The sequence below is a fragment of the Rhyacophila brunnea genome, unplaced genomic scaffold (assembly GCF_057557595.1).
Source record: "Rhyacophila brunnea isolate RB1 unplaced genomic scaffold, BYU_Rbru_1.0 scaffold_21, whole genome shotgun sequence".
Lineage (NCBI taxonomy): Eukaryota > Metazoa > Arthropoda > Insecta > Trichoptera > Rhyacophilidae > Rhyacophila > Rhyacophila brunnea.
In genome coordinates this window covers 20,730,263-20,745,402 of record NW_028232871.1, presented here as the reverse complement: position 1 = coordinate 20,745,402, position 15,140 = coordinate 20,730,263, and the positions used below count along the sequence as shown (strand labels likewise).

Here is a 15,140-nt window from a genome sequence, read left to right as displayed (position 1 = left end):
TAAATCACTACCAATTTTGATACTGTATAGTATATAGTAGACCACAGCCCGCTTGAAGTTGGACATGCCTGATAGACGAATGAAAGTGGTCTTGTTAATTCACATAGTAAAAGAATCTTGACCATCATTAAATTATGGGGAGCTAGTACTTACTATACTTAATTGAGTTTGTTTTATATTTTATTTATCATTACTCCTTTTATTTCGAGGGCTTAGTGTCAAACAACACTATCTACAAAAGTGCAAGTTTACAGGAGAGCCAAAAATCGTTATTTTAGATTCTTGTTACTCAACAAGGGAAATGTTTATTTAAAACCTAATGTTAATATTTTATAATTTATTGTGTATTGTACATTTATCTTGCTTATGATGATGTTAAAATTAATAGGGATAGCTTTAAAAAAATATGAAAACAAGGGTTACTTATGTAGTTAGCGTTAAACTTTACTGACGATTTAATAAGAAATTAGAAAAAAATGACATAACGTTGTTTGACTATCATGTAGTCGTAAATGTAAAATAACGTTATCGCAAAAAAAAAAAAAAACACTTTTTTGTAGATAACATTGTCTGACTTTAAGCACTCGATTTATTAATCTAATTCGATAGTCAGAATGAATTTTAATATATAATCTAGACTAACTATGGAGCCAAATTAGTTATATACAAGTATTTGTACTAATATGATATTAATTGCAGATTTGAAGCATTTAGAAGCAAAGCCAACAAAGTCCTATATACCCACAAGGGGCTTTGTTGGCTTTGTTTCCAATGTCCTAATTTAAAAAAATGTGTATAACATACTGCCTATGTCGATCAATGAAAATTATATGTAAAACATCTAAATGGATCATTTCAATATCTACCTATCTATCAATTATATTTGAATAATTTTCATATTTAAATATTATATCATTAATTTTAAACATGTTGGTGATATTCAGGTAAAACTATGGATTGTTATACCGGGATTCCGGTATTTATTTATACTGAATTACCAGTTTTTCAAATTAAAAATACCAGCAATTTTTTATTAAGAGGATACGTTTAATTTTTCTAAAAATTTAATGTTATTTCTTCATTACTTTCTACTATATTGGCTATTCATTTGAGAATATTATAAGCTCTGTGCTGCCAAAACGCAAATATTTTTCCTGCATACGCTACTGTACATTTTTCAAGAGTTAATTGATCAAAATATACCATCTATCAATTAGTTAAAAAAAAATAAGGATACAAGAAAGACGGACTGACATTGCATGTGTCTTACAATACTATAGATCCACCAGTATAAGTTGTTTGCCAAGTGAAGGCGCCACATGACAACATTTGACTTGAGTTTTGACTTTGAGTTTGAGCTTAGTTCTAAATTCGAACACTTGACGATTTATGATTGTATATCTATTATAGCTCAAAGAAATATATAGACTTATATGTACTTTCAGAAATATTTAATCAGATCACGAAATAAAATTTAAGGTATTTCCAAAAATTTAAATTTCTATCATATATTTTTTTGAAGGTCAACAGATTATTATGTCACTACTTATATACACTTTTGCTATACATTATCGATATTTTGATACATAAAGATACTTACATTTGCTGATAGATAATTCTTTTTTTTCCAATATGTTTTAACGAATACCGGTATTAATAGCGACATTTAATAAGAAATACCGGTATTGATATTTTTATTCGGTATTAAAATCTACATGTAGGTCGATTCTTATCGAAAATGAGCATCACATTTGATTACATTGTGTTCGTATTACCTTTTAGTAACAGTATACTAATTATATTTATCGGAAAATTGAAACCTATTATACATCAATTTAAATACTGCACAATTAACGTATAAGTATCTTCATGTTGAGTATAATTTTACATATTATGTTCTTTTTTACCCATTTTGTTTTCAAAATGTATCAATAAGTTAGCAATATTACTTTATAATCATGTACGATTGCATCCAAAAAGGAACACTGAAAAGTTGTATATTGAAAAATAGTGTTATCCTGTTAAGATATTCGTAGCATTTTTGACATCCCAAATATTATTAATTATTTTTATTGTGAACAGAATCCAAATATGTGTTTAAATAATGCATTTTAATAATCAAATTTTTTTTCCGATATATTGACATTCAATTTACTGATTTATATGTGTTGTTTTTTGTTTTGTTTTTTCTACAACCTGCATGATTTTTGCATGACTTCTGCCCGGTTGTAGCCGCTGATCTTGCAGAAAGCCTCGTTGCAGTAGACGATGGGGAAGTCCACGATCTGGGCGTTTGCCAGCAGGAAGCTGCTGTCGGCTGAAACAATCGCAGAAAAGAAACAGGTTAGATAATCCAACAAATCAAAATTAAAACTGACATGTACAATTAACATAATATTAAAATTATAACATTCACTAGCTTGAATGGTTGTATTTCAATTTTCTATTCGAATATATTTTCTAAATAAAATCAAATCTAATCATCCTCAAGATTCGAACAAATTTATTGATTGATACTGCCACAGGAATTACTAAACATTAATAATAAATAATATTTATTTAACATTTCACAATATCTACATACATTAAAATAATCTTTTAGAACATTAAAGTAATATAAGAAATCATATATAATGAATATTTTACTTACAAATAAATCTTTAGTAGGTATAGGTGCATAATAATATAATAAATAAATCGAAAATAATAATATGACAATTTCACCAAAAATATCCTAATTTCTCTTTCCCTTCGGGCTATCAGCCTGAAACAAATATTGAACATATTATTATTTCGTCATTTTTTCCCAAATAATCCGCCATTGCTTCTTTTTTCTAAGAATAAGATTCTCTCTACATATCAATACGTGAAGCTATTCTAAAAAAAGTACAAAACTATTCCTTTTTTTATAATTACCTGTACAAGGTGCAGGTGGCTGAATTTATAAAACACATTGGACGGAATCCGATGAGTGCGGGTTCGATTTCCGGCATCATATTTTTTAATGTTGTGTTTCTGGGGTATTTCTGAATTACGTTTGTTGATACTTGGTTATTGAGTTTTGTAATTTTATCACTCTATACTCTATAGCGTGAAAATAAATTATTAATTAATGCGGTGGTATTTTGTTTTTCTGTTATCTTTTATATCAGGTATGTCCAACTTGAAGTAGGCTATAATCAACTATCCAGTAACAATTCCACATATAACATAACCCCTTCAAAATCTCAATAAAACAATCTACCGATTAATAGCTATCGCCGCGTTATGCATGCTTATTTTATATGAATATCAGGAAATAATATTATGTGAAATTTAATACTGTGTAGAAATTTAAAACTTTTTAGCGAAACACGTATTTTTTCAACAAAATTATTATTGTATTCTTCAACATAGCCCCCTTGTAGGGCTTAACTCTTAAGTTCGGCGATCTTATAATGTTTTTATACCGTCCGAAAATGGTGTAGGTATATGGCCACAATATATTATGGCCATAGACACGACAAAATAATTTAATAATATGAATGTAGAAACGATATAAACACCCCAGAATCACAGTATTATCTAACCCTAACCATTACATAGCCAAACCTGAGCGTAACCTTAGTATATTACAAATATATGTCACATACATACATGCACCTACTAACCACAAGGTTATGTTATCGTGTATTTTTATTAAAACTGGATAATACAGGAAGTGTATTGGATACCTTTACTATCCATTCTTTAAATAATTTAGCGCATAGGCAACACTTAAATGTAACAAACAATAGCTTATTTTCTCACGTATTTCTCGGTATGTTTTCCCGAAATAAACAAATACAGAAGATGGCGGCCCACACCGGATGAGGTCTACATTATTAAAATGTTTTCCCGCTCGAAATTTGAGCGCGGTAACTGCCGCCAGAGACCGGACCTAATCTCGAAATGGGACGGACGCCATTTGCATTTCGGGATCTATAAAATGGACGAACATTTTTTGAAGGGAAAATACTTTAACGCTGCGGTTGGATCATTTTTATTCGAAACACGTATTCTGTAATTCAGTTTAGGATTGTATTAACTGAGGGGATTCGTTTTTGTGTTCAACAAATAGCATGATGCATTAGGCATTTTGATGACCAATGTATGTCTACATTTTTTTCGCCATTTGTTTGTTTACTTTATAGTTTGTATGCCCCGCAATTTATTAAAAAAAACATTATAAAAACTAAATTGGTTATACGTTATTTACGTTTGTTTCGGGCTCAAAATCTATGCTTAGAACGATATAAATATAATAAATTTACCATTTAAAAGTAGATTTTTTTAAAATATAGAGGTAGTATGACGTAAGTATAAATTTTTTAACATGTAGGATACCTACAGAATAAATTTACACCACAGGCGACTTTTTTTGCTATAAGTCTTTATCAAAATTTACAAGATTTTATGGTAAATAGGGCCACCTTCTAAGAAGGTTTATAATACTGTACTGTAACATTATTATGTAAGAAACATATTTCTTATATAATCAATAGAATCTTTCATTAAAGCTGTCATAATATTATTTTTATGTACCTACTCGTAGATACCTGGAATTTATGTAATTTTATGTTTAATAAATATTTTACTTACGAATATGCATATAATTAAAAAAATACCCCCTATCACTGAGGGGTCTTGTACAATTTATTTATGTCAATGGGTTACTGCAAACAATTAATAAAGAGAAAAATCGACTGGCGTAACTCATTCAATTGAGTGTTTGGGATTGGTTTTGGTGGGTGACCAGTGAAACCGCATGTGAACACTTTTAACTTCCGTTTATTTGGTTTGATTATAGGTAATATAAAGATGTTAATTTATGAACGTAAACATTGCATGTGTGCGTGTCGTTCTGAGGCCCGTCCGAACGTTACAGAACCCTCCTCGTAATGAAATTTTATCACTTTTTGCTGTAATCTTTATATAATAAAATCAAATAAACGGATATAAAAAGTGCTCACATGTGTTTAATAATTGGTCACCATACAGCTGTAAACAAAAATTATTAAACATTCTTTTGTGATGTCATAGCGGTTTTTTTTTTTTTTTAGAATTATTAATAACCATGTCCTTGCTTTTTCGTACAAGGTGGTTGTTAGTAATTTTGAACAATCACAAACACCCAGACTTTGAGAAAAACACATAAATGTTTTTGTCATGACCGGGAATCGAACCCAGGAACTCTCGGGTGGAAGGCGAGCGCCTTACCCACTGCACCACGAGAGCCGATATTGTTGTCAATATTGCACCATGCATATAAAAATATATATTTTTTTAAATATCATATTTGTCAATCCAAACGAGAATGGTTAAAACAACTGATACTTAAACCATATTGTGATTATTAGATTAATTTATGTATAAGGTGTGTTTTCTTTTGAAATGTATTTTATACTTCTTAGTGGGTTCATTTACAGCCCTCCCTATATTGGCCAGTATTAATTTTCATGTTCACACCAATGTCACTCGTAACTCTGAGGTATTTATTTCACCCCATCGCAGCTGGATGTGGTGTTCATTATACCTATACTGTAATTCGCGCGGTTAACCAATATATTTGATATTTTTGAATTGATATTATAGAAATCTTGTAGATGTCATAATTAAGTAAAGTTTATAATTATTTAGATTGATTGAATTTTCTCTATTTTACTCTAACATGCTATTTTATAGACTTTATTGTCGTTACCAATTATGTAGTTTTTGTTGAATCTAAATATGTTGTAACTAAAGAAAACAGTACTTTATTATTAATCAATAAACCAGTGGTAAAGGTACCTATTGAAGGAAGGTAAGCTGTGGTTGGTAACTCAAATAATTACAAGATAAAAAAAAACTTTTTAAATACAACATTTTTAAATTCTTTTGAACTATATAAACTTGACTTGACTTAGCTTAAACGATCAAAAAAAATGTACTTAACATGTCATATTGATTTCCATAGTAACGCACGTATATATTAATAATTTAGTTGCTAGGACTCCAGACCCCTAACAACCAATAATGGTGTCGAAATAACTTTTCATAATTAACGAATTAACTTCATTCATCAACTTAATTTTCGAATTAACTGAAAATTCAATTCTACTTAAAGATGACTAAAAGTATTGAAAAATGCATTGGCACCGTGTTCTGATATATTCTAAAAGTTTCAAATGTCTAGCTAGTCGGAAAGTTAGTTAAAAATCGATTGCAAGATTTGTACCGGACAAAGAACCACCGGAAAATAAGAATACGAGCTAATAAAAACGTTGTAAAATAACTTTCTTCTATAGAGATGGAACTTTTCCATTTTTACTGGTCTTGAGTTTGAATTTTGTTTCATCTTCAGTATTTTACTAATACAATTTACTAAACATAAAATAATATATTTAACATTTTTATAATGGGCAACAGGCACTAAAATATATATGTATTGTTTTTGATTATTGATATTGTTAGTGATGCCGAACCGGAAATCGAGCTAAGAATCTAGCTTTGTTAGTTGGACTTCTTGTCCGGTAGGCCAATTGTAGTAGTATCCGGAAATTTGTACGTAAACAGTTCACCGCAGGACACTTATTCGTGCGCCGCACGCAATACGTGAAACATGAGTTTGTGTAACATTTAATCAAATGAGGAGTTCTTCGTTGAACATGTCACCGTGGAGTATATTTGTACATATGCTACAACATGTGGCGAATTTTATGAGATGTCTTTACTAGGTTAGGTTAGGTTAGAGTTAATCTAATTGGAACAGTACTATTGCCGCATTTTTTAAGATACGTAAAATTGTATTCCACGGTGAAATGTGCAACGAATAACTCGTCATTTGATAAAATGTTATACGAACTCATGTTTCACGTACTGCGGCGCTCGAATAAGTGTCCCACGATGAACTGCATACGTACAACTTTTTACAACTTGGTACAACCAATTGGAGTTTGCCTACAGTGCGTAAAACAGCAGCCAATGCACATAGGTAGTAGGCTTTTTCGTGAAAGCATTACTTGTGTCATATACTGAAATTGACAGTCCTCCGATCTCAAAGACAAATTTCATCAAAGTTCATACAAAAATACTTTATTTGAATGTATTAGTAGAAGATTAGAAGATTCAATATACTTCGATAGAGTACATCTATGTATATGAAATTTCTAAATTAAATACGAGACAGATCGCTTTGTTGCTTAGAGAATAATGAAATGTATTTGGATATTTAAATTTATATTTCTTAAATGTGTATGCGTTAATAATGTCTTTTCCAATGCAATAAATAATCTCTTACGGTTTTAGGTTTTTGACTAGGCCCTAGGACGTGGATAAAAAATAGATACGTGATTAGAAGTGGCAACATAATTTTATATGGCAGCATAATATTTTCAACACAATTCTTCCTAAGTTAATTAATCCACACAAGTAATATATTATAAGAATAATTTTGCCCGAAAAAGCACATTATATCATGTATGTACTAAACGGTTGCGTGTTGTATCATGTGGAGATTTATTTCTGTTATTAGAATCAATTTATCAAAAAAAAAATGTTAGTGTGAGTGTTTTCTTTGTCTTTAAGACTTAGTACTATTTATGTAGATGTAAGTATGTACTTTGATATATCAGAGGTGATTTAAGGATTAAAGTAGACCAACGAGTCGCAAAATCAAATGTTTGGTATTTTTTTTAATTTCACAGATCTAATAACTTGTTTTAAGCTGTAAAGATTTTAACTTTCTCACATTGGAGGTTTTAAAAGCTCGACGACGATGTCTCTTAAATATATTTTTTTTAAATATAAAATATCAAACTTAATTATATTTATTATTGTGTCACAATCAACAGTCTTCGCATTTGACTCCTACATACATCTCGACCCTTTCGCTGTAGGAAATGTAGGTGCCAGCTGTCGGGGTATGCCAGTATGGGGCATAGAGGAAAAATTCAAAGGCTCGTGGTTATATCGGCAGATACCTTGATCTTTTAACTATAATATCTTAACAATAATAAATATAATTAAGTTTGACATTTTATATTTAAAAAAAATATATTTAAGAGACATCGTCGAGGAGCTTTTAAAACCTCCAATGTGAGCAAATTAAAAGCTTTCAAAAAGACGAAAAATTGGTTTCTTATATATATTAATGAGTAAACTATCAATAACGCAAGTTATAATAGGCAAAAATATATTTTTAATTCAAATTATGATTTTTGTTTATTATAATTAATATTATAAAATTAAAATTTCACAGGCCGGTCTCAGACAAATAATTTTTTTCTGTTGTTACCTTCTTTTATAAGGAATCGTGCGTAGTGAGTGAGTATGAACGGCTCCATGTATCCATTAAATATCAGTTTACTGACGTATATAACGTTATGTAATGTCAATGCAATGTAACGTAATGCCAAGATCCCTTTCCAGATGATTTTTGCGAGAGAACTCTGCCATGCATTGAATATTGGAAAAAGGATACTCCTGAGGCAATAAACGACAAAGAAATACATTTATCAATAAGTATTGAAGTTCAGTTTGTTACATCTGCCCCAATCTAATAAATCTATATTAAGTTGGAACTGACGACAATGATGACGACAAAGAGGTGACAACTTCCATGAAGGTATATAATGAATAAAATTACAAGATAAAAAGAGCTTTTTATATACCACGTTTTTAAATTTTCTGTCGAATCATATAAACTTGACAATTCTATGTATTAATAATTTAGGACAAATAAGGCAATTGTCAACAAATCATTTTTTTGCTATTTTGCAACAAACAAACAAATATAGAATACTGAAATGTCATTTTGATTTCCATAGTAACGCACGTATATATTAATAATTTAGTTGCTAGGTCCACCCTCTTAGCAACCAATAATAGAAAATTTTCTGTTGAATCATATAAACTTGACTTGACTAGCTTAAACGATCAAAAAAATGTATTTGATAGAAATAATACTGAAATGTCATTTTGACACTCGTATTGATTTCCATAGTAACGCACGTATATATTAATAATTTAGTAGTTAGGACCCTAGCAACCAATAATAGTGGATTGGATTATGGATTTCTTCCGAAATAACTTTTCATACTAAACAGAATTGACTGAAAATGTATTCAATTCTACTTAAAGATGGCTAAAAGTATTAAAAGAATGCATTGGCATCGTGTTCTGATATATTCTAAAAGTTTTAAATGTCTAGCTAGTCGGAAAGTTAATTAAAAAATGATTGCAAGATTTGTACTGGATAAACAGCCACCGGACAAGTAAGAATGCGAGCTAAGAAAAAAAGGTAATAAAAAATAATAATAAATCAATCGAATCCATGTAAAATATAAATTCGATTATCATTTATTTATTGTAAGAGGTCTCAAAATCAATCAATAAGTATGCTATGCTTCTACGTTATCAAACGCGCTACTGCATGAATAGAATGTTTACTTAGTTTTTAATAAACTGTACAGTGTAAAATATATTGTTAATGCCGTATATTTCCTCTATTTTGTTGTAGCGTTGTGCGTGTAGTGGTTGTCTATCATTATTTTGATTATCATACTTATGAATGAAAATATGACGTTATTATTATTACTATATAACGGCATATATTGAACATACATGAAACTAGCAATCAAATATAATATAATAATAATCATCAACCAGCAATTTGAAACGAAATTACATAATTGCAACATTAGTCGTTGTATTAGTCATTAGATATAATGATTATTGAATCGATTATGTCCTTTTAGTCATGTCGTCGAACAGTATACAAGACATTGACCCTCACATCATGAAGCGGGACAGGTTCTTTGGCAGACCCTCCTACCCATCGCTAAGGTTGATGGCAGTATGATGATCTATAGCAGCGTTTCCCCAATGGTACTCCGCGGGACTCCGCGAGGTAAATTAAACGTATTCCGTGTATTCATTTTTAAATAAATCCATTTACAGTCAAGTAAAATGACTTGATCCTTTGCCATATTGAATACTAGCTATATATATATATATGATAATAGCTAGAGAATGCGTCTCAGATATATTGTCGAGATCCGTTCTTTTATTTGGAGTATCCGAATGATTAACTGATTCATCTTTTACTCTGTCCAAGGAATAAAAAGCATTTGGCGCCAACACCATATTCAAAATGCATAAATTGCTTGCCTTGCTCTCAGGTCCGTGACAAACACTAATATTTGCATACGCATTGTGTTGCAATTGAAATTGTGTGTTAAGTATTGAATTTTTCGCATTCTATCTAATTTTTGCTTCACATCTGTATTTTCCACTAATTATTATATAAACTCGTCCACTGTTACTATATTTGGGAGTATTTTTGCTATTGGTAGAAGGTTAGACCGATCGATAAGCATTAACTTGGTCTTATTCTTATTAATAAGTAGGTCGTAATTGCAACTTTCGTCCTTTATCGGCTGTAGCAGCTCACTGAATTTTTTTTTATCAGCAATGACAAGTGATTATTTAATATTGCTTGATGTGAAAAACTGCAACACTTTATACGTTTGAATACATTTAATCTTGCAATTTAAAATATTAATTTTTTTTTTCTAATGATAAATAAGAAATCAAGTATGATAATATACTGTGTATCCAATGGCAACCTTTCAAACATTGTAAATATAGAGTAATCAATATAAATTTGTAACTATCTACGAGTATATTAATACAGTTTCAGGAGTTTCATAATGCCTCTATATTCGTTTGTTACTACGATACCTTGATATCGGCTCAATTAACTACCAAAATGTCAGAAAAGTATTACAATATACGGTTTTGTATTGCCAACATAACAAAGCTCGCGAGAACGACTTATGTGAAAGCTTTCTTCGTATTTAATGCCCTGCTAATTAGCACGCACCGTGGCTTTTGTATGGAACGCATTAGTCAACAGTGCGTGATTGTGTTTGCACGAACTTTCTGTATCGTGATTTTACCGCGTTCAAACTACTGAAGCCCGGCGTACGAGAACTTTTCGGGGGGTGGATTTAACGCCTTACATAGCACTATGGTATTTTACATAAACGGGTAATATTTACAACCCCAATTTCGGCGGAATAACAAATAAAAAAGTCATTTTATTACATTAATAATTCTTATACGAAAAAATAGGTGCCTACTATAATTTATATACTTGAGTACCATTATTTAATAATGATCGTATTCTTTTCAAAATATCGTCATAAGAATGAGACTTAATACGTATATTTACTATGTATATTAAATATATTAATAGTATGAACGTTTGTGTACATATTTTCCTTCTATAAATGTATTATTTTAGGCAACATGGATTTATCCCAATGTCAGAAAGGTTTTAGATTCACAGGCGAGTCAAATTATTCGGTAGCGAAACCTCAAATTTTAAGCTCAACAAAACAATGGTAAAAATAAATACATAAATTAATGTTATTATATAACTTTCTGTATTCTTTTATTCTGTGAGGACCAAATAGTGTCGTTTGTTCAACGCGTGTGTTCTACCTGTGCTCTTGTTTGGCTGTGAGACATGGCATCTTACTAAGCTTCAAAGATCTCGGCTTTTGAGCTTTGAGAATCAATGTCTCCGCCGAATCTTAGAGATACATTGATACGACCGCGTTACAAATACTCGAATTCGTGAGCGGACACAGCAGCGTTCGGTGATTGAAGTAATTACGAAGAGACGCTTTACATGGCTGGGACATATTATGTTCCGAATGCCGCCAGAGAGTGCGAAACTTCGTACCCTTGTAGCACAGCCTAAAGGGTTCCATCACCGTGGCCGGCCGTTCCTCACCCTGCAGCGATGCTACAAAAGTGATCTACGCGCTGCAGGTCTAAAATGGGGGGAGGCGCGAGAGTTGGCGATGGACCGAGGGAATTGGCGCGAATTTGTGCTTGCCCTATGCCCCAATGCTGGCTCGCGACAGGGTGAAAGAAAAAGAAGAAGATATCATTTTTGAATACATATTATTATATGTCTGTCCAGTCGAGCACAGAAAAAAAGTTGTATAAAATGAAAATCAGAACTGTCCATGATTAAATATTTACAGAGAATTTTAATTAACCATTATTTTTGCAGAAAATGTATTTAAATTGCACAACAGAATATTATTTTAAAACGATATAAAATCTATCGTAATATTACTTAATTAATTACCTAGGTATATTATTTTTTTATTTGATAGCTTTACATTTTAGCTTTATATTTATATGTTAAAAAATGACACTTTTGGTAAAATACAATTTTAAAATTTTGGATGCGTTATGTCTATAGACTTTCGGTTTTTTAGTTTTAAGAATCGCAGGTTTTTGATTATGAATCAACTCAAAAAGTAAATTGGCTTTGAAATATATGATACTTTACGTAAGTAATTACTGATAATAGTAATACTCCAAATACCTCTGGATAATAAAACGCTTCCCTTATAAAAACCAAAATTCTTTAGTTTTTTCACAGAAACAATGGACTTTCTATAGTTATTAGAAAAAACAAAGCTGTATGATATTAGATTTCAGTATAATTATAATATAATTAACCTATATTTTCTGTAAGAGCTATCAATATTTTAAACGTAGGTATTTTTTCTCCACCTTTCTATCTCTAAAATTTGTATATATTATCATGTGTTAATAAAAAAAATCAAATTTTGTCGTATTTAATATTTTTTGTTTAAATTTTTCTATAAGGGGTTTAACGTCCGAATGATTTTTTACAAGGGGGATTTTCGTCTAGGGGATAATTAATTGTTCTATAACTATTGTAATATATTTTTTTTCTACGTTTTACAACGAAAATGTATTACATTAACAAGAAAAGTTATTATCATTTTCACCTTTTAGTAGTGTGTAGTTAGTGTGTTTTTATATGCAAAAAATACGACGCAATTCTTTGAAACAGTGCTCGATATTGATTAGTGTCGATTACCAACAAAAAATATAATTTTACCGCTTTAGTAATAATTATGAAATCTACATAAATAAACGAGTGAGACGTTTATCGTAAAATTATTACACGATTTCCGAGAAAATCAGCTTCGTGCTAAAAAACGGCGCGTGCTAAAAACATAGTTTATAGCTAAACTTAACGTTTTGTTCTATTGATTTTCTGATTTTTATATGCCTCAGAGGTACACGCGTGTTAAACCAAGACATTATGTCGGCAGATAGGCATCAAAAGCGGGTAAAATTATATTTTTTATGCGTGATAAATCTTGCAGTCAAATATTGCTTGCTCCATTACGTATACAAATATAACATAAACGAGTATGAAACATAATATTATTATGTATTATAAAAAAAAATGTTTCAATGGAGTTTGTAGGGATATTTTTGTGTCTATACATTCTATCTCTTAGTTTAGTTCTATATTTTCTAGTCGGGTAGAAAAGTCAATTTTTTAATAATATTAAAAAACACGTATATTAAAAACTCTCATAAATATGAATAAATCAAAGTTGAAATAAATTATTTCAACGGTACTTGACGATAACGCAAAAACGCATTGTCTATAGATGTGGTAGTGTGTCTTAAGGCTATACTACAGTTGAGGCATGGTCTAAAAAGATCGTGGCTAGACGATGCGCGGATTGCGGGTCGCGGGTGCAAATGACGCATGCCGAACGAAATATAATTTGTCATATAAATCCAACATAACATGCGTTCATTTAATGTTCTGTTTATTGTTCTATTAGTAACAATAATAATATATGCATTGACATGTTTTCTTTTTAAAGTAAATGTGTAACGTTTTTAGTCATCTTTACACGATTTAAGAATTAATACCCCCGTCGCCATCACGAAACAAATTGACGTATCGACACTTTCGCTCTCAGACTGCCAGCGAGTCCAAAATTTCGTTGCGCCTATAGTTGAAAATTATTTGCCGTTTCACTGAAGAATCGCCTTAATGATTTGATGAGTGGCTTGCAAATCTATACCAATCATGAATCAGTAGGATTCAGGAGGAGGAGGAGAAGTCACGAGAAGCAACTTTTCAGGGGAACGGTTTAAGCTTTGTTATTTTATATTTATTTATAAATATAATAATTTGTTTATTTAATTTAGAAGTTATGATAATTTGAAAACAAGTCTTACCTTCTTATTCCCGATTGGTACAGAAATATTCTTTCGGTTAGATTATGGTAGTTGGACTATACAGAAGAGAAAAGAGCTAGCGATCTTCTTCCCGATGGCCCTAAAATCGTCCTAACCATGCTTCCGTCACCGTGTTGGCCGCATCATTGACTTCAAACATATCAGCGACGATGCAGGTGGTTGGAACGAGTGGATAGTCAACTACATGTTCTGCAGTTTTCGGCGCCAAATTCGCAGTTTAAAGGATGATCAGAATATTCCCACTTTTCATATTATTCTCCTAGCCACTGACTGCAAAGTCCTATGTGCCTCGAGGTGGTGGTTTTTCATTTTCATTATATCTCTTGCCTCATTTCGCTATTATTACCATCGCAGGCGGCTCCAAAATCTCATTTGGATAACCTAAGGAAATTCTTCTTACATTTTTGGCACGATTGCGCCGGTATAATATGTCCATTTAGTGGATGTTTTTTTATCATACATTCAAGATACTAACTTGTCGACAGATATCCGATTGTGCAATTATTTTTCCATATAAAACAGTTTTATGCATCCCGTTAGTTAGTAGGTATAGCTTGCGGTAGATACATGAGAGTAAATATATTTCCTAGAGGTGGCCAAGGTTCATATTGTGTTGTCGTGGCGATGATGATGATGAAGTTCCTATTTTATTTTTACTGTACCCATCTAAGAGCAGAGGCTTCTGATATTTAGTGGGTATAAGATTACTATTTGTAATCAGACACTGCTTTGAAAGAAATATTATATATTGTAAGTTCTCTCATAAACCTACGTTAAACATTTTTTTAAAGAAATATACTGGGAAAGGTTTTCAGAGTCAGACACGTATTTAATGATGGTAAATGGTTCGCGACGTCCATAGGCAAAGTACCGCCCTTAAGTAGACTCAAAATACCGTCCTCTATCATGTTTTAGTATCAAATTTTATGTAAATTCATTACCTACTAGGACTAGATTATACGTTTTCATAGTATTTATCTTGGATTGTATTAAAAATATTGATATATCTGCACAACACA

At 31.0% G+C, this 15,140-nt stretch overlaps 1 protein-coding gene across 1 annotated transcript in view; it reads right to left on the bottom strand.

The window, feature by feature from the left end:
* eag (potassium voltage-gated channel protein ether a go-go) overlaps positions 1-15,140 on the bottom strand; it is a 319,631-nt gene that overhangs the window by 71,585 nt on the left and 232,906 nt on the right. The window contains exon 2 of the mRNA XM_085948780.1: positions 2,197-2,317. Within this exon, the coding sequence (XP_085804906.1) occupies positions 2,197-2,317 (121 nt within the window). The remainder of the gene's footprint in view (positions 1-2,196; positions 2,318-15,140) is intronic.